The 20725-nt window shown below is 40.3% G+C and overlaps 3 protein-coding genes across 9 annotated transcripts in view; 2 read left to right on the top strand and 1 right to left on the bottom strand.

Annotated features, from left to right (window-relative positions):
• The window catches only part of ido1 (indoleamine 2,3-dioxygenase 1), a 3498-nt gene extending 1766 nt beyond the window's left edge, over positions 1-1732 (bottom strand). The window contains exons 1-6 of one of the 3 annotated variants that reach the window (XM_079690486.1): positions 1563-1732; positions 1029-1124; positions 832-951; positions 290-405; positions 172-186; positions 1-91 (exon numbers count right to left, since the gene is read on the bottom strand). The exon at positions 1-91 is cut by the window's left edge and continues 9 nt beyond it. In XM_079690486.1, the coding sequence (XP_079546612.1) occupies positions 1-91; positions 172-186; positions 290-405; positions 832-951; positions 1029-1124; positions 1563-1655 (531 nt within the window). In that variant the 5' untranslated portion in view covers positions 1656-1732. Of the gene's footprint in view, positions 92-171; positions 187-289; positions 409-831; positions 952-1028; positions 1125-1562 lie in introns of all 3 variants that reach the window. The other 2 variants (XM_079690485.1, XM_079690487.1) reach the window with 2 other exon arrangements.
• A 4049-nt stretch (positions 1733-5781) lies between these two features.
• rhobtb2a (Rho related BTB domain containing 2a) lies at positions 5782-15940 on the top strand. 3 transcript variants are annotated; one of them, XM_079690472.1, is made up of 10 exons: positions 5782-6097; positions 7895-8096; positions 8292-8395; positions 8486-8671; positions 8761-9701; positions 9783-9901; positions 10594-10744; positions 10840-10928; positions 11756-11861; positions 12159-15940. In XM_079690472.1, exons 1-10 carry the CDS (start codon positions 6036-6038, stop codon positions 12362-12364), a joined length of 2166 nt encoding a protein of 721 aa, XP_079546598.1. In that variant the 5' UTR covers positions 5782-6035; the 3' UTR covers positions 12365-15940. The 3 variants fall into 3 exon arrangements, with proteins under 3 accessions (XP_079546598.1, XP_079546599.1, XP_079546600.1); XM_079690473.1 differs by lacking the exon at positions 5782-6097 and adding an exon at positions 6201-6294; XM_079690474.1 differs by lacking the exon at positions 5782-6097 and adding an exon at positions 6479-6868.
• A 1024-nt stretch (positions 15941-16964) lies between these two features.
• Positions 16965-20725, top strand: part of pebp4 (phosphatidylethanolamine binding protein 4) — a 63921-nt gene continuing 60160 nt past the window's right edge. Inside the window, exons 1-2 of one of the 3 annotated variants that reach the window (XM_079686159.1) lie at positions 16965-17054; positions 19856-19981. In XM_079686159.1, coding sequence (XP_079542285.1) covers positions 19955-19981 — 27 coding nt within the window. In that variant the 5' untranslated portion in view covers positions 16965-17054; positions 19856-19954. The remainder of the gene's footprint in view (positions 17055-19855; positions 19982-20725) is intronic. The other 2 variants (XM_079686160.1, XR_013809084.1) reach the window with 2 other exon arrangements.

The raw sequence follows: 20725 nt of genomic DNA on the forward strand, positions 1-20725 counted from the left end.
AGGAACTGCAGCCAGCTCCACCAGCAGAGTGACCATGAAGAAACCTCTCACACTGTCTCCACCCGGGAGGCTGACCAGCAGCTCCAGGTTCCTGCATGCAGACGTTTACCAATCAGCTTTTCACACATCAGGTATGTAATAGAACCAGCATTTGAGTTGTATTGTACTTACTCCATGTCAAAGGGCCTGGTACAAGAGCAGTGAAGGAGAACATAAGAAAGAGGGAAAACAGAGGGCTTAGACTTGTTCAGGAGGAAACCAAACCACATGCAGAAGATAATGGTGTTACCCGTCTGGATCCTTCTTCTTCCAGTTAGCCAGGACTGCATCTGCATGGGTGAGAATTGGGGGGAGTCCTAAACGCTGTGACACCTCCCAGTATGGGACCGCCAGGTTACGTGGCAGCTTCTTAGAGGAAAATTGTTGAAAATGAAAATAATTATACATAAATTGTAGATTGTAGATTGTAGTGTGTAGAGTAACTAAGCAACTGGGAATGGTCAGTATGACAAAAAGATGGAATAGCAACAGAATCAGGTTTATTGCCGAATAGGTTTTAAAATACAAGGAATTTGCTCTGGTGTGGTGAATTCATAGACACAGTATCAGAAATTATAAAATAAGAGCAAATATATACATGCTACAATAACTAGTGTAACAAATATGATCAGAAAAAAGAACTGGAAAAATACAGAAAAATCCTGTGCAGTTTTAACAGTGGTTTTATTGTGCAGAATTGTGCAACATAGTCTTAGTAATGTGCAAAATGTCCCAATAAGGAGTAAGATGTGTGTTAATGTGATGCACAGGGGTCTATAGACCCAGAGATACCTCCACCGTGTCGTTCTCCCCCTCCTGCCAGACGTAGCCCATGGTCATCGCGCTGAGGGCCAGGTGTGCCAGACGTAACTCTGAGTGTTTTTGCAGAAACTGGATGCTCAGCAACGGCATCTGGACAGCAGAGGAGGAACAATGAAGCATGCCTCCATAAAGTGAAATGTCCTTGTCGGTTTATTGTCCCCACTTACTTCGTTTATATGCAGCCGCAACTTGTGAGAGTGCACCAGCTCCGGGACGTGCAGGGCAATATCCATCCATGGCTGGTAGTACTGTGGAAGCTCTTCCTTTGAAAGTTAAAGTATCATAAGAACATTTTGCTTGCAATGAAATATTACAGGATCGGTGAAGCACAGATGTGGAGGTACAATGTTGCAATGACATTTGAATATGTTTTGTTTTTATTCCTCTTTGCATTTCATTGCTTTATATTGCTACATGCAAAGTGGCCTTGGACACAGTGTGATTTTGTTGCTGTAGGAATAAAGTTCATCACACAAAGCAAACAGGAACCATGCTAACTTCCCTGAGATAAATGGTCTCAATCAATATCACCAGCTTTATAACAGTGGGAACAATTTTCATTTAATGTGAATTGCATTTAAAGTTGAATCAAAGTTTCCCTGACATTGAGCTACTTCATGCAGCATGACTGATTGTGTATAAGGTCAAACATACTTACTAAGAGGTATAAAGAGTTACATTTATTGGGCTTTACCACTCACCAGAGGGTCAGGGAGGATGAAGCCAAGTTCCTCAGAGACATGGTAGGGGTCCAGAGAGAAAAGACATTGGGAGTCTGATTCAGGAGCCGCCATGGAGAAATAAAAATAAACCGACTGACAGCAGCAACCCTCTGACTCTCTGAATGTTAGAGACCCTAACCTGCCTGGACTTTGGCCCAGAGTTCACTGTGAAGCTGCTATCAATAATGTTTATTGGTTACAAAACATTTACTCCTCACTTCTGCTATTGCTCAAGCTTAGAGTGGCAAATAACTCTTATCGTTACTCAACTTCCATAAGTATTTATAAAAAAACAAAGGGTTTGCTCCACATTGAGTTTGCATTTGACCAGCCAATTTGAAATAAACTGCTGGACTGACTTTTACTTTATTTTTATTTTATTTAACTTGCTCATTCCAAAAATATTTGTATATATCTGAGACTTTTGTGGTAGAAAAAAAGTCCTTTTGATTTCACAACTTTTACAATTGATCAGGCAGGTGTGAATTTGTGACAGTGTGGCACTAGGTTAGGACAGGGTCTTTTAACATTGTGTTCTGCTGGCCTCTTTGTAGAAAAAGTCTTTGCCCTCTCAGCCCCAGGTAGTTAGCTTACAATCCTTTGATACTGTGGTATCATGACATTGCTATTTGACATAATGTTATTACACCAAATACATTAAAAAAAATATGTATGGCAGAAGGCCTTTTTTATTTACTTTCCCACAAATTGTATCTTTGTACTATCTCTTTAAAGGTAGGGTATACGGTAATTCACTTCAGAAACACTTTTTGTTATATTCCATGGAATGCTCTTAACATCCCGATAGCAATGAATACATTAATGCTTTGACAATAAATACATACAAATATTTCATCTGTGGAAGCCGTGGCGCTGTAAAAAGCTAGACCAATCATCTGAGCCGGCCCGGCTAAAATAACTGGATGGCCTACCTGCCTGTCAGCCCTCCATCTGTGCACAAACTTATCTCGTGCCCTCATTGGTCATGTGTGCGTTCGTGTGTGTTGGAGGAGGGGCTCTGTAAGGAAGTCTGAAGGAAGGTTGTGTACTTTCAAATCCTAGCTTACTCGAGCTGCATGGCTTCTCCATTCTTACCCACCCTAACTTTAACTAAATCATGCACATTTAGGTTCATGACTAAGGTGATCTTTTTCACTTCCACAGACCTCACCTACATACCACAACCTTTGAAAATGTCTGGTTTGGATCAATGAATCAATTCTAAATTGATTTTTGCAGTATGCTAAATGACCTTTGCTTTGTATAACAGTACAAACGTGCAAACAACATAGTTAACTGAAAAGAGGCTAAATACCAAAATTCTTACATTTTTATTTCGATTTCTCTCATTCAAGCATCTGATATTTACATAGCTTATAGCCTACATATCAAAGCTTTTTCTTTTTTTAATATCCATTGACTCCTTTAAACTTAGTAGACCCTCACTTAGAAAAACAAATACTTCATGTCCTTTTGTCATTCATTTTATGTGCTGTAGTCCAATGCATAATTTCAGTTTACATCTCTTCCTATTTTGAAGGGAACTTGTTCCACCCTTTGCCATGTTGTATATGTTGTGGCTCAAGATTAAAGAGAGGACTGAAGGATTTTTAGACTGCCAGCCTCACCTGGTGGATCAGACTGAACATTACATGAGTTACAGTAAAGCAAACTTAACATAAAAAGAAAAGAGAAGAAGTCATTAGAACCACAGTGTATTTAACGATAACTGAACTGGTTGGTATCAATTTAACATGCTGTGTCTACTGAGACAACCATGACATAGAAATGTAACAGAATAGTTATCTGTAGATGCATTTTTTTAGAATGATGTTTGTGTTGTTTTAAAGGTGGGGTAGGTAAGTTTCAGAAACCGGCTCGAGATACACTTTTTGTTATATTCCATGGAATGCTCTTAACATCCCGATAGCAATTAATATCTTAAGTGCTTTGACAAAAAATCCATAAAAAAATGTCATCTGTACTGTAAAAACTACAACCAATGGATTGCCGCCCTGTCTGTCAGCCTTCCATCTCGTGCACGCACAAATGTATCTCGTACCCTCATTGGGCGTGCCGTCATTGGGCGTGCATTGCAGCAGTACTTCAATGACTCGCCAGCAACAGGCGGCCACTTTCACCATGGCAGAGTTAGGTTCAACATCGTCTACTGGTCGCAAAAGAAAAAATGTAACGGAGCAAATTAAGAACAAAAAGAAAGTGGAAACTAGGAGAAGTCAAACCAGAGTCAATATCGGAGTTGCTTTGGCTGTGTAGTATTGCTAACCTAGATGTGTTTAGCTTTGCCTGATATGTAACGTTACTGCAGCCTGCTCTCGAGGAGGAGGTGCTCTGTAAGGAAGTCTGAAGGAAGGGGCGGATTCTTTTTGGTTGTGTACTTTCAAATTTTAGTGCACTCGAGCCGGTTTCTGAAACTTACCTACCCCACCTTTAAGTTATTTCTCCCACAATAAAAGCACTACAACTTTGACATACATGTGCTCTAAAATTGGCAAGAATAAAGGTCAAATGTAATGTGACCCACTTGGTCCTCCTGGGACAAACACATGTTCACCGGCCAAAAAGAATGTTAAAGGAAACTGCCGCACGGTTCCGTCGTCCCTTGGAAGAGGTGGAGAGGTGGGTGTTTTTCATCTGCTGGTGGACTATCGGAGAGAATTAGCAGGAGCACACGCCGTCCACCGCGGAGAATAAACAGAAGGGCAACCATGGCAACCATGCTCCGGGGTCTTCTTCGTTGCTTTTGGTGTATTTTGTGGCGGCAGCAGCGCAACTTACAGGCCCGGCATATGTACTACAGCGTTTCCAGCGGTCGCGTGTGAACGGACACGTTAATTGAGCCGATTGCGTGAAGACTTTTTTGAAAACCCACATACGGTGCGTAAACGCAAACGTTCACGTGTAAATGGGATCTAACTGCCAACAAGAGCAATTGCTGTGTGTTTCAACACTGTCAGCTATTCTCACAATCATGAACACTGAGCAAATAATTGCCTTATAGATTAAGTGTGATAACCATGACACATTTGAATCAAATGCACACTAAGTAGATTCAACTCAGGTACCTGTTCAATAATTGAAAAATGACATTGAGTTATTTTCAAACACACCTTTTCAGTATTGAGAACAAGTTTATTACCAAAACAGGAATTACGTTATACTATCTACTGCAGTAGAACACATGTTGCATTAAAGGGATGATAATGTCTTCATTATTATCTCTCATGTCTTGTCTGACAAAGATACTATGGAAGTATAGGATGAATTGTTTCTAGAGCTGGATCTACAGGAATTAGAAGTCAAAATCTGTGCCTCTACTTCAATTATTACTATGCATTTAAACAAGTAGTTTTTTATATTTTCCACTAGAGTGCAGCACTCAATTGAGCAAATGAACTTAATAAAAGTAAATCCAAAATGGCACTTATACGTTTTAGACTTGTTTATTATCTAAATGTATGATTGTAAATAAGGTTTAGTTTGAATAATTTATGACTAAATACACATCAGAGGGACTGATTGGTACAGCCAAAGGAATAAAATAAGTACCAAGCAACAGCTCATCATTTATATAAAACTCAACAGCTATGATGACTCATGCATCTTCATTTGTGCAGCACTCTTGAATGACACAGTAATAACTGGATCCATTTAAATAATTGAAATAGCTATGTGTCAGACATCGGATTCCTGTTATTGTTATTGTTATTTATTTTTTCAGAATTTGTGTCATGCAGCCTCCCCATGCCACACACACACACACACACACACACACACACACACACACACACACACACACACACACACACACACACACACACACACACACACACACACACACACACACACAGACAGACACACACACACACACACACACACACACGCTGAGTGATTTACTTCATCTTGCCCTCCTACTTTTCACATACTGATAAGTCTGTAGTGCAGCACTGTGTTTTTCAACCCAGTATGAATCCATGAGGGGTGTATAATGCATATTTGATCACATTCAAAACATTACAAAAAATGCAAATTATTGTATATTAGTTTTAAGTGAGAGGTAAACAAACAAAACAACTCGTGGTGGAGGGAAAACAAGTCAACCCAGGCTACTGAGGGTCAGTGGAGCGAGATTTGTGTGACTTTAAAGTGGATCAGTGTCTTGTAATGGATGTTTTTTCCCTGCCGGTGCCTGTCTATTATTAGATGTGGAGGCCTACAGTAAGTGGAGGTGGATCCAGAACGGCAGGGCTGCAGCTCTGCTTGGCACCGACAGGCTTCAGATCAGCGTTGTATTTTTAGGAATGCAATCGGACTTATCGTTCTGATCCAGGGGGAAGTTTGCTGGTCCGACCGCCTCTTTTTCAAGCCTGGTTTACCTTGCCTTTAAGATGAAGTTAAATACGAGCTGCAGACAGGTGCAAGCCGCATCCGATGGAGCCCTCCTTTTCATCTCGTTCATCGGCCAACCCGATGCCTCACTTCCTTATGTTGCGGTAAGAGGGACGCTTCCCATTCTCTGCTAAAGGAAAACTGGGTTTATTTTGTATCTCTGTGGGGTTTTTCTGCATGCAATGAACGCCGAGCCAGATAAACAGGCTCAAGAGTCAGTGACGGGGTGTTACATAAGGTGTAATGCAGCACAGCCTCATGACTAGTGTCTCGGTGGTGGTGGGACTGCTCGGTCCTTCTGGTAGGATATGCATTCTTTTATCATCTTTGCTGTGGATGATAACTGAGGCTGCAATATTATCTAATGCTATTTTACTCTGGAGGATAGTGCTAAGGTGATGGGTTATTTTCAGGATCTGACCATAATTTTTTTGTTGAATTAATTCGGGAGTTGCGCAGTGTAGACGAACCTTAAAGGGTATATGAATGAGCAACATTAGAGGCGGTGTATCTCTATAATGTCATGCACGCCCAGCCTAAGGTCAGATGTTTTGTAAATAAATGCAGCTAGCTTGCAGATTATGCAGTCAATGAATGGCTGATTTTATGAATGGCTGCATAATGACCGTCAGGCTGAAATCCTAGTAAACCATAGTAATCTATAGGGCGTTGTATACAAGGAAAGGCTACATTAAAATAGTCTAAATACTGCAAGAAAGAAGACATATTATATCCTGATTTTCATCCTAGAGAGGAATCTGTAGTGTGCAGGTGACCAAAAGTGATGCTTCAGGGAGTGGGCCAGTTATTTCTTTACAGCAGGTCCTTTGGGGTGGAGGCAGGCACAGGAAGCATCTGACCTCATTCACAACAAGGTAACATTAACTGAAAAACTAAATATGAATGACTCCATTGAAAAAAGCCTGGTATTCCCAGTGGAGGGAGACTTTCAAAGGGAAAGATGCTAGGACAAAACATAGATGGTGGTCTGACAGTTGAGCATGCATGTGTAGAGTATACAGAGATCTGGTCAATGATATGACATGACAGTGAACATCATTTTTATGTTATGTGTGTTGTGGTGACTCATGTTGGATCTAAAATAAAGCAACAGCACTAGCATGACACTAGCCTATGAAAACAGTTTTACAGTAACTGTGATGTTTGAGCTTTTTTGATAAAAATGTCATGATCAGTGTGATGGATTGAGGGCAGTTTGATATAAACTGTGACACACAGAGACACAGGCTACAGTTCCCTTGGAAACCAGTCGTTCAGCTAAATCATCAGCAACAAAAATGTGTGTGTTTACCTATTTCCTCCATTTCATTAAATGAAAGTGAGTTTGTGAATGTCATATTTATTTAACTTAGAGTTATGAATGAGGGCTGTGATGGGTGAAGGTAAGGTTGTTTGGATTCTTATGTAAGAACCGTACACAGGGGAAGGTATTTTAGGCTTGCAGATGGTTGATGGGATTACATCAGCCTTTATTAACCCTCAGTGGACAAACCAAACAGTTTATTTATTTGAATTGGGTTGTTGTTTTAAAGCTGAACATCCTTTCTTTTATATTTCAACTAAGATTAGGAAAAATGGCATATTATTTTTACACTATGGGCATGTTGCAACCGTTATGGATACAAAATCTGCCTTTTTTTTTTTCGCTTGTCCCTTTAAATTTTCTCTATATCAGCAGCCAGGACAGGGAACTTGTGAATGGGCTCTGGGAAGTCACGGGACCGTCCATTGATAGCTCTGCAGGCAGAAGGAGCGGAGCACATAAGGAGTAGACACAGTGTCTATTATCCATATTGATCCATGTTCCTGTACTGTTCAGGACAATAGTTTAGGATTTCGGGTGCTGATGCGGCTTTCTGGCCTCCTTTGTGTTTTGACAGGTCCCAGCTGAAAGATTCTGATATGGACTATGAGAGGCCAAACGTTGAGACTATCAAGTGTGTTGTGGTGGGAGACAATGCAGTCGGAAAGACCCGCCTCATCTGCGCCCGGGCCTGCAATGCTACGCTGACTCAGTACCAGTTACTCGCTACACATGTGCCCACAGTATGGGCCATCGACCAGTACAGAGTATGCCAGGAGGTAAGTATGCAAAGTAATTACTCATAAGATTGCATGGATGTGCTTTTTCAGGATTTAAATCTCTGATTGCTCAACTAAACTAAATCTATAAAGGAATAAAATACTAAAGGCGCCTCATTTGCACATTAAGCTGTTAGCATTCACACCAGTGACTTACAGAGATTAAAAGTCCTTGAATGTGTAATCTCTAATTAGGTATTAGAGCGCTCCAGAGACGTGGTGGATGATGTCAGCGTGTCCCTTCGTCTCTGGGATACTTTTGGAGACCATCATAAGGACCGGCGTTTCGCTTACGGCAGGTGAGATATTGTGAAATTCCATGTTAATCTGCCACGAAGTGCTCTGGTGCTTCCTGAATTTAGTGAATTTGTCCCGTGTCTTTCCTTCAGGTCTGATGTGGTGGTATTGTGCTTCTCAATTGCCAACCCCAACTCTCTTTACCATGTGAAGACCATGTGGTATCCTGAGATCAAGCACTTCTGCCCCCGTGCTCCTGTCATCTTGGTGGGCTGTCAGCTGGACCTGCGCTATGCAGACCTGGACGCAGTGAACAGGGCACGGAGGCCTTTAGCTAGGTAGAGGGATTCATTTTTAAACAAGAGATTGTTTGAGGTCTACCCTTCTTAATGGCAGAATGGTATTTGATAAATGTTCTATTTTTCAGACCCATTAAATCCAATGAGATTCTTGCTCCAGAAAGAGGCCGGGAGGTGGCCAAAGAGCTGGGAGTGCCATATTATGAAACCAGTGTTGTTGCTCAATTTGGAGTCAAGGACGTCTTTGATAATGCTATCCGAGCTGCGCTCATCTCACGCCGACACCTGCAGTTTTGGAAATCCCACCTGAGAAATGTACAGCGGCCTCTCCTTCAGGCACCCTTCCTGCCACCGAAACCTCCCCCACCTATAATCACTGTGCCTCCTCCCCCCACCACCACAGAGGAGCATCCGGTCGGTCTCCTCGAGGACCCACACTGTGCTGACGTCATCCTGATCCTGCAGGAGCGACAGAAAATCTTTGCACACAAGATATACTTGTCGACATCATCTTCAAAGTTCTATGACCTCTTTATCATGGACGCACATAGTGAGGAGACTGAAAGGCCCTCTCGTGGTCCTCTCTCCGGAAGAGAGCTGCTGATGCGTGCTGCTAGCTTTGATGTTTGCGAAAGCAGTGACGATGGAGACAGGGCCAACCTGAGGGCCTGCACTAGTGATGGGACGTTAAAAGATTTCGACGCAGGGCGACGGGGCAGACTCCTCTCTTCGTGGAGCCGAGCCTTCGCCAGCATCCAGGAGGAGGTGGTGGACGACCCCGTCTCATACAGCCCCAGGCCCATAACTGTGGTGCACATGGACCAGTCCATGCAGCTCGGGCCTTTCCGAGCAGTGCTTCGCTACCTGTACACAGGTCAGCTGGACGAGAATGAGAAGGAGCTAATGCACATTGCACACATTGCTGAGCTGCTGGAGGTCTTTGACCTGCGGATGATGGTGGCAAACATACTAAACAATGAAGCCTTCATGAACCAAGAAATCACCAAAGCCTTCCATGTACGCCGCACAAACAGAGTCAAAGAGTGCTTGGCCAAAGGGACTTTTTCTGGTGAGTGGAAATATTTAACACTTATGTTTTTAGCCTAAAATAGAACACAGGTGTTATCTTTGTCTCATCTCTTTATTACAGATGTAGTATTCAAGCTAGATGATGGGACCATCAAGGCCCACAAACCTTTGCTCATCTCTAGTTGTGATTGGATGGCAGCTATGTTTGGTGGGCCTTTTGTGGAGAGCTGCACAAAAGAGGTAAGTCAACATGCATCACTTTGTTCAGCTGTGAAAAAAGACAAACAGAACTAGACTAAAGACCAAAGTCAGTGCTGGATAGAAAATGTGTCCATGTTTCTTGTAACTTTCCATGGCATTCTTATTGCAAGTCGATTTATAAAGTTGAAGCATGTAAATGTAATTATTTCTTAATTGGCAAAACACAGCAGTCCAGCAGCGATCATTACTGACGCATGAAGAGCACCTGTGATGTATTTGGTCTGTTTACAAAATGTAATTCAATTAGAGGATTGCAAGTCTGATGTAATACAATTAAGTCAGCAAACATGTTGTTGTTCTGTCCGCTCAGTTTGTCTACAGTACCTAACATAAAATAATACTACGAAAATATTTCACTTACTTTTGCAGATAGTTAAGACACGTTAATTTCAAATGATCAAAAATCATATGGTTCCTAAAATGTTTTTCATTTTCAACCAATACTGTATGTAAACACAATAGGTTTTTCTTTATTTATTTGTGGCTATTCTAACTGCTCATGCATTAAAAAATGAACCAAGATTTTGTAAATAACTATATTTTGTTATACATATTACCATTACATCATATAAATATAAGAGGGTAAACTACATTTATTCTCTGTTACCTATTAAATGCAAAATACAGTAAAATGCTCGATCATGGATGGGTCACATGTTCCTGTTTCTAAGGTGCTGTTTCCAAACACAACTCGCAGCTGTATGAGAGCCGTGTTGGAGTATCTCTATACGGGGCGGTTTTGTTCTCGGACTGATTTGGATGCAATGGAGCTCATTGTTCTCGCCAATCGTCTTTGCCTCCCCCACCTGGTTGCACTTACAGGTAGTACATTTGATATAGTTATTACCCTCAGGATTGTATTACACAAAGCCATTGTGGTAATGCATACAGTGACCAGCCTTTCATGTTTCTTTCAGAGCTCTACACAGTTACAGTCTTGACAGAGGCTGGGATGATTGGGGCTGACATTGATGGAGACGTGTTGGTGTACTTGGACATGGCCCAGGTAGCGTGACCTGTCAATCAGCAGGAAACAAGGCTGCACTTAAAGCTCTTATATCATTATTTGGATTCACGGCATTTCTCAGAGAGAGCTGCGCTGAAGGTTGGCATAATGTTTACTCCTCAAAGGTGGAGCCAAAAAAGCTATGTTTCTCAGAGTGCAAGTCAGCTCTCAGGCAGAATGAATGGCACAGGATCTTTGGGCCAGTGGGCATTTTGGATATACCGAGTCAGGCTCAGCACTGAATGATTCATTTAATCATTCAGCTGTATTTTAGCTTTAGCTTCAGCACTTCAGATGATTATCGTCTGGGCAAAGATGCTCAGGAGCCACATGTTCATTTGATTTGATATGCACCACTAAAGCACAAACATTACATACAATTGAAGAAGGTGTTTTTTGTGCATTTCTATCTAATCTTGAAGCATTGTCTTATAGAACAACCATATATGTACTCATATGACATACTTATTGGGAATAAATTAGCACGCTAATGTTAGTATGAAGGTTAAAGTCTACGGGCGTATGGTGCAGTGGGTTGAGCGTTGGTGTTCGAAAGGTTCAAACCCCACTGCAGTCAGCATGTCGTTGTGTCCCTGAGACACTTACCCCCAAATTGCTCCTGTGAGGATTTCCCACAGTATTGAGTATGTACTGTAAGTAGCTTTGGATAAAAGCGTCTAACAAGTGACATGTAATGTATATGTGAAACTCCAGTGCAGCAATAAAGAGATGAGCAATACCTGAAATGTATTAAATACAGCTAACAAAGACCATCTTAAATGTACAGATACATAAATGAATAATAATAATAATTGGTATGTTGACAGTTCCACGGCGCCCAACAGCTCACTGGCTGGTGTCTTCACCACATCTGCACCAACTACAACAGTGTCTGTCGCAAGTTTCCCCGAGAGATGAAGTCCAAGTCTACAGGTAACATGCATGTAATCTGGCAACACACATTTAGATTACATTTTGACCCTCAGGTATATATGACTTTTTATGTTCAAAAGTATTTGTATAAATGTATAAATGTATCCCCTGTAATGCCTTTCTAGCAAAATTGTTGTTGTAAGATGTATGCAAATATCAATAAGATCTATTTTACATGTGCTGCAATTAGTTTTCTTGACAATATTGGACCATTGTGGTAAAGGGGATATTGAAAATGGGCAATTGAAATGCCTAGATATCTTTTTGAGATTCCTAAGTCAGTGTATTCTGATGCAGACAACCAAGAATATTTTGAGAAACATCGCTGGCCACCAGTGTGGTTCCTGAAAGAGGACGACCACTACCAAAGAGCCCGCAAAGAGCGCGACAAGGAGGACTACCTGTACCAGAGACGGCAGTGTAAACGCAAGTGGCTCTTCTGGAACGTTCCTTCCTCTCCTAACTCACACTCTCCTTCTTCTGGCTCCTCCGCTGTCATCTGACCACGTGGGTAAGGCCAGGTCCACTCTGAAGTACATCAGTCGGGATGCGGGTTGTAAAAGTATTAATAGAAGATAAGCACTGCTGGCTAGCTACGCCCCAATTATTCAGGCACTCAGTCTCTCCTCCCGTTTCTTTGCCGCTGCAGTCTAAATGCACTCCTCCCGATCTGCAAGGTCAGCCCAATCTAGCGGTGAAAGTAATGAGTTTTGTTCCTTTAGATTTTTAGACTCGGTGATATGAATCTCGTTGACAAATGGCACAGTGTATCTGGCGCAAATAACAACTCATACTGACTGTTCCACCACCTGAGATTTACGTTTGAAAACAGGACTCTGGTGGCACAGAACTTTCCACAGATGTTCATAACCATCATCAACCAACCTGAACTGATAACTAAGTGCTGCTTATCAGCTGCAACAACCAGCAAACCAACACAGAACTCCTCCGTCTCAGAGATATAACGCTTTGCCCTTAAGTGTTTGTACAATCTACCAAACTATGTGTATAGTATGATCTTACCAACAGGATGTAAGGATAGTATGGTCTGACAGGAATGAATTATTGAAGTCATTCACTCTAACCATGCTGATTAGGACCGTGTAAGCATAAAGGAAAAATACTGGCAAGCTGCTCCTGTTCATTTGTGTACAGTCATTGTATCTGATTTTTGTGCACGGCTTGCACAGCTTAAAATGCGGTGAATATAGATCAGCATTCACGTATTGTGATCTTGGGATTTGTGGCTTCTTGTCGAAAAAGAGGCTTTAGTTTACATGAATGATTCAGTGTCCTGAGACACAAGAGATCCCGAATCAAGCAAGCATAGGTCATTTCTGTAAAATGCCAGCAATTACAGACCAGGTCGCTATTATTTCCTATGCTTGCTGCTGCTTTCTAGCACACATTTCTTCGGTTTCACATTGAATGATTCCATCAGCTTGATTCACTGTCATACTGGAAAGCAACACATAATGCATCTCTGGGCCAATGGCAGCATTTCCGGAGCTGAAAACACCACATGTTCATCGTGTACATCATCCCTCTGTGATGGTGTGTATGACATGTCACTGCTGGTGATTTGGCTTTTGGAGATTTCCTTTCTTAGTGGATCAGAGGATGCCCGCTGAATGCCTGCAGTTGGCTGTATCAGACTCGTGCATGCAGGAGGCTTCCTCATGTCATGGTGCAGTAATCCATACTCTTCTGCACACCCCAAGCACTTTGTCCGACTCTTCTCCACAGAGACACACACAAGACCCTCCAGTGGCAGCATCCTGGTGAACGGCACCTAAAGACAGTATGGTGACATGACACACTGCTGCAAATTTAAAAAAGGGAACTTTGGAGGATACCAAACCATGATATTTAAAATGTTTAAAAAAAGAGGTTGTGAGGAGTTTGAAAACAAATCATGTTTCTTGACCTGCTTGGCACACCTCACAGTACGTGTTCAAGATTGTCATCTACTGTTGATTATACCTGAATGTAGGATGCTCTGCAGTGTTAAGCATAGTGCTCAGTGATGAGTAGTATTGTAAATTGTACAACATATAAGACCAACTGCAAGTAACTTGCATAACTCAAATGTGCTGTTATTTAATATTGTGCACTGCAGGCAGTGAGCAGAATTGTACAGTATCACTGAGTTATACATATACTAAATATAGACTTGACTTGCATTCAGTTACTGTGCAGCTACAAACGGTTGCTGAAAATAAGTGGATTCCCATTGTGCTGACTTCCTGATACATCGGTTATATAATGTAGGTGTATTACAGGCAGTTTAAATGACTTATAGTAAACTAGGATTACAGTGAAAAATAAAGTAGAACAAATGTATAATATAAAGACTTACGGCACATCCATAAAACATGCCATTGTTATTCAAAGCAAAAGAGTATATTCTGATGGCAGCATATATTAAAAGAAAGGTTATCTTTAAACCTGCATATGATTGGTTAGACTTCTCCATACAGTTTTTTGACTACCAAAATGTAGAGCCCAACAAAGAGTTTAAAATGATTCAGTGTTACGAATCAATTCATAAAATATATTTCTTCCTAATAACTGCACTGCATGAACAAGACTCACCAAAATAGATCAAGTGTATTCCTTGTCATTTAAAGTGTAAGATATAGAGTAGTGGTGTTAGTGCTCCAAGCAGTAGCTTTAAATTGTTCTCAATTACATTAACTGTTGTCTATAGCTAATTAAAGATAAGAGCTGTCATTTTAAACATCTGGATTGATTAAATATTTTTGGCGGACATGGTCAGACATTAGAGTGAAGGGTGAACTTAATTTAGAGCCAGCTTTCTAATTAAGAATGTTTTAATTGTCTTATGATAAAAATGTCACACAAAATACACTTTATTTTTATAGTTTAACAGCAGGAGGGTCTATATATTGTTATAATTTGCTGCTGTAAGTGATACATTTCATAAACATGCATTTCATTCCTCAGTGCATTGCTTTTCTTAATGAGTCTTCTGCTGATGTTTAGCATCAACGACACCTCATGCCTTAATGTACAGTGTAGTGTATGGTATTGAATGTAAAGTAGTGTTACTTTGAGAGTGTTACTTTGTCCTCTGTGTTCAGTTACCAGGGTGCTCTCTAGGTTGTGTGTGTGTACCTGCAAATGTACATAATCCATCATTTGGATGTAAAAGGAGTCGATGTACGATCAATTCGATGAGTGTGCTTTACTTTGAACACTGCGGAGGGTTTATGTCCTTTTTTAAACACCAAACTAATGTAACACTCTGACCATGAAGGCAACACTAGACTGACATAATCACAAACCATTAGTTTGTGACATTACCCATGAAATGTTTGCAGGGATTTCCAATCTTTAACATTATTTTAACTTTGCTTTATGCTAATGATCTCCAACTTTGGGGTCTGCATAATTACAAACTGCTTCGACAGGGTGGTCATTGGAAATTAGATTGTCACTCAAACATGTAAATAGCAAATGTGTGATGACTTGCAATTCAACTTTGGCCTAGCAATTGATATAAGCTATTGCATAGTTTAACATATAATGTTTTTTGTACTATGCATACTGAAATGACTTTGAAATTACAAACTTGCACTGCTTTGTAGCACCAGGTTCTACTCAAATTGCATTAGATGGTATAGCAACATCATTATTAGATATGTAGACAACATCAGGTAAAAAAAATTAGATCGTAAATTACAAAGAAGTTGTCACTGGGGTCCTTTTCCATGTTTGGGTGCTAATTTCACCGCTGCAAAGAAGCACAAACCAAAGGGAGCTTTAGCAGCACCAAGAATATATTAAATATGCTGCACAATCACTACTGCATAGTTTAAGAGGCCTTGTTCAGAAATGATTGAAAATTAAATTAAAAAACATATGATAAATCAAAAGAAAAAAACTTGAATGTTTTCTCAGTGTTCAAAGCCTGGATGACGTTTTCCTTAGTCGTCAGGTATCTTTGTTCTCGAGAGCTGTTTTTATTGTTTAGAAGCTGTAAATCTGAGACTCTGTAGCATGTGTTCTTGAAAATGTGTAAATAATATTTACTAAATAAAAAGAAGCAACGTGTGCATTCGCGTCAGTCTTTTCAGCAGTGGTGTAAAAAACAAAGGAGATTTACTCAAGTACTGTACTTATAAGTACATTTTGAGCAGCCTACTTGTACTTTAAGTATTTACATTTTTGCAAGTTTGTACTTCTAGTCTACTACAATTCAGAGGTAAATAGTGTACTTTTACTCCACTACATTTATAAATACCTTTAGTTATTTCAAATATTTGGATAAATAATGTGAGACCTATCATAAAAAATGCACTTTTGTACGTCTTTTATACATGAATATGTGTCCCCGGTGTTCCAGGGAACTCACCAAGTGTCAGAAAACACAACCCTCTCTATTTTCCTCCATACCCAAATCTCTTAAAAAGGGGCTGCAACGGATCTGATACAGACTGATCCAGATTTGAACACTTCTATGACGTCACAGAAGTGGCGCTACGGCTATTGAGCCAACTCCACCAATCAGGAGGAGACAGCCACGGACATTGCCGCTCGAAAGCGCTGGAGACGCTGTAGTACATATGCCAGGCCTGTAGATGGTGCTGTTCTCACAGAATCAGCCCATGCAAAGACAGTGTTAAATTGAGCGAAATGAGGAATGGCTAAAATGCATGATCTGTTTGGTATTTTGAAAAATAAAAAGTATAAATATGCCTTATATAGGTATGGTTCTACACTATATTATTCAAATATAGCATGATAGGTCTTAGTCTTGTCCAGGTCTTTAGTTACACCTGGAGTAAATTCACAAGCTACCCTGCACCTTTACCAGCTTTGATAACACTTTAATGCATCAATAATTATAATCAAAACATGTAATATACTTTTCTAGAATGGACTAATCTGCATAATGAGTGTACTTTTGGTACTTTAAGTGGATTATGATACTTTTGTACTTTTATTTGAGTAACTATGATTGCAGGACTTTTACTTCTGACATAGTATTCCTACACTCAGGTTACGTACGTCGTCTACTTTTACTTAAGAACAAGATCTGAGTAGACCTACTTCCTTCACCTCTTTTAGCTGTGTCATATGAAACTTGTGCAGCCTCACAGACGCAGCTGCGCATGAACCAGAGGAAGACACCTGCAGAAAACACAAGTGGACAACTCCTGAGAAATGGTAATGTTCATAACAAATTCATGTAGCCGAACTATGAAAACTGCAAGACTGAATTTATTTAATGTCTGCTCGCTATCTTAACGTACACTTCCTAAATTGTACCATCTGTGTGTCGACCATAGACTGGTGTCGACGTGTAAAGCGCGTGACACTGCATACATATAAACAAGCTAAAACAAGTGCAGGCTAACTTTAAGCTAATGTGCTACTTCTAAAAATGTCTTCCCAAGTTAAATGAGAGCGTTGTGTCTTGTCAGTGCAACCATACTGTAGATAAGTCGGTTAAAAATAAACCGTGTAGTCAAGCGTTGACATAAACCGAATGTTGTTAAATATAGTAACGCATTAACAGCACAATGCATTATTTTTTGCAGTGTGCTGCGTTTCTCCTTAATTTAAAGTAAAACAGGAACTCTTGACACACATTTACATATGGTAATTTAGTAGGGACATTGTCTAATTGGCTCCATTTCTGTTAAGTAAACCAGGATTCCTCTCATCACGTTTGCTGCAGCTGTCGTCTAGACTTCATTTGTCTGTGGTTCAGACTCCAGTCAGTTAGGTTTAGGCAGGGACAGGTGTGTAAATAAGACACTGCACACTAGGTGTAATACAGTTTATCATTTTTATTTAAGCTGTATATTGTTCTACAAAAATTACAGCTTCTCAAATGTCTCTTTGACATACTGTATAAGATATTATACTCAAGTGCACACATTATTTATTAGATTGAACAGAGTAACATCAACACATTTTGGAAAATATACTAAACATGTGTCACTTAATTAACAAAGTAATTAACAAGATGGTTGATAAATAGGATCAATTGTAACAATGTATACGTACGGTTTAGGGACTAGTCTAACAGGAAGTGTGTAAATAAGCTAACTGGCCAAGACTGCAAAATAGGTGAAATGTAGTTTGTATAATTCATATAGGATTTAAAGGTCCCATGTCATGCTTTTCCGGTTATTACCCGTCCCCTTGTGTGCTATGTAGCTTTTTCTGCATGTAAACAGTCTGCAAAGTCACAAACCCTCAAAGTACACCCTGTAGCGATGTCTCGCTGTCTCGCAGACCCCACGCAGCAACCAGGAAATGACCCAGCTCACACTGTCCGCTCCTCACAGCAGCGAGCCGCTCAACGTCCCGCCAACACGGCACCCAGACCCCATGCAGCATTCTCATCTGTTTGTCATTACTGGTTGCTAACAAACGCCATTGTAACACATAATCACTGATGTTCCGCTGTAACGGTGGTGGACTCATCAGAACAGAGTGGGCTAGCTGACCAATCAGAGCGCAGTGGGCTCATAGGGAGGGGGGGGGGGCAGGAGCTCCAACAAATGCAGAGATGCTGTATGAGAAACCAATGTCATTTTGGAACATTGAACAATGTAAATCTATTCTAGTAGACCTCAACAATGGAATTATGATCAGTAGAAATGGCCATGACATGGGACCTTTAAGACAGAAATGTGTACTATGTCCTAGTAAGTCCAGTTCTTAAACAGTAAGTGTCCTTGCTTTTGTTTTACATATATGGTATTGTATTAAAATCATTTTGTTGTCGGATAGAAATACATACCACATTTAAAGAACACATATTTTTCCCAGGGACATTTTTTAGGGAATTTTGTTTGAGTATTTAGACATATAGACTAGGGATGCCAGCGATTATTCGATTATTCGAATATTCGTTACAGTCTCCATCATCGAAAATTATTTTTAAAATTCGATTTTATTTATATATATTTTTATTATTATTTATGTTTTTTTTTTTCTGGCTTAGTTTTAACCAAAATATAGACTAATGCTAATAATAGTAATAGTATTAATAATTGTAAATGGCCATTGGTCACACCACCAGTTTGTTTTACTGTAAACTTGGAGGAAGCCCTTCACTGCGCTGATACACACCGACCCCGCACCCCCCCCCCCCCCTCTCCGTCACACGTGCGATTGATTTATTGGAGTGAGAACAAAACTAAAGATGAACAAAGGAAAGAAGGGTTCCTCGTGGAACTATTTCAAACTGACAAGTGCAAATGAGGTCAAATGCAAGAGTTAGTTTTGTTTTTTCTCTCCCCCGGGGGGGGGGGGGGGGCTCTCCGATTTTCGATTTTGATCATGGTCAGTTTCTAGCATCCCTAATATAGACTCAACACGCTTAATAAAAGCTGTACGTAAGAAGCATTTCAGTCAAAGTTATTATCCTCCATTGAACATATTTTTTATTTAGCCTAATGTTCAAGAACTGTTCTGTTTGAAAGATGCATGACATGTTACTCATTCAATATAAATGACAAGTTGTAATACATTCTTCACAAGCTGTCAGTGTGGACAAGCCTCCTTTAACCTTGAGTGACAGCTGGCTTTGTTACAGTCAGACTATATTTTACAGTACTATTTGAATCTAGCATATTTCAACAAGAACAAGCAAAACTAATTTGGCTGGAGTAATTACTCCTGGTCTAACTGAGCACCGCTGTCATGCAGGCATGCGCCTCTGTTTTGGGGTTTTGCCACGTGGGAGCAACACCTGACACCCTAAGCTCTCTGGATTCTTCTTTCTGTCAGTAATATTTGAACTTCTTAACCACGTATAGGTGGAGTCTGCGATTATAAGCCAATACAGTTTCTTGTTTGTTTTGACATTTCCTCACTCTGCAGACTCCAACCGATAACAACCTTTATTTCTAATGGTAGCATCTGTACCTTTCAGGATGTTAGTCAATTTAGCCCTCAATACAGAATGTAATCCAAAACTAAATGTAACTCTGTATCTCTTTTCAATAAAGTGGTGAATTAGAGGTCATCCATCCACAACTGCAGATTGACAATTGCCTGGTAATTCCAAAGGACCTGAGAGAAAAAGTTAGCATAGTTTGGAAAGCGCCATGATTTACTTTCCTGGAGTACACAAGGTAAGAGATGGATGTGTGTTTAAAAATATAAGATTTCCCACCTTTGTGTTATTAAATAGTAGAACGAACTGAACCAGAACCAACAAATTATACAAATTCCAAAGTGGTCTGGACGTCTTTGATACTGTAGCCCTGCACAGCAGATTTTAGTCAGATTTTAATAATAAATCCTCATCTTTATGTGTCTGATTATCATCCCCTTGTCTCTTTTTAAACAAAAACATACTCCTCAAACCTCAGACAAGAGTTTGTATTCCATTTTGTGTTGGATTTTCAGTGTCATTGTTTTCCGTGGTGTAGTCTTTTATATGGCAAACGTGCATGTGCTTATTTTTAACACTAGAGTGCAGTAATACATCAAACAAGCTGCATCTAAACCTCAACAGATCCTAACTTATTGGCACAAGGAACAAAAGGTTCAGAGCATTTAGAAAAAGTATAAACATTAAATAGATTTTCAGCAATATTTTAAATATCAGCTCAAGTTTTGAGTCTGTGCTTCTATATTCTATACCTTACATGTGTCAAACTCAAGGCCCGGGGGCCAAATCAGGCCCTTGGTGGATTTCATTTCGGCCCGCAGGATAATGTTTGATTACTATTAGATCTGGCCCGCCGGTATATTGCACGCACACCTTCACTCCATCCTGAGGGTTTCCTCAGCTCAGAGCCTGAGCACAAACATTGATAAACTTGCACCCAAGATGAGATGCCAAGTATCTGGCTTGAACTAGCATCACAGAG

Source organism: Notothenia rossii (assembly GCF_949606895.1).
Source record: "Notothenia rossii genome assembly, chromosome: 6".
Lineage (NCBI taxonomy): Eukaryota > Metazoa > Chordata > Actinopteri > Perciformes > Nototheniidae > Notothenia > Notothenia rossii.

Bases quoted from the DNA above. Each gene is read 5' to 3' on its own strand.
- rhobtb2a (XM_079690472.1), top strand. From the start codon at position 6,036: ATGGAGCCCTCCTTTTCATCTCGTTCATCGGCCAACCCGATGCCTCAC. The intron at 6,098-7,894 runs GTAAGAGGGACG...GTGTTTTGACAG, and splicing joins CCTCACTTCCTTATGTTGCG to GTCCCAGCTGAAAGATTCTG. The intron at 8,396-8,485 runs GTGAGATATTGT...TCTTTCCTTCAG, and splicing joins CGGCGTTTCGCTTACGGCAG to GTCTGATGTGGTGGTATTGT.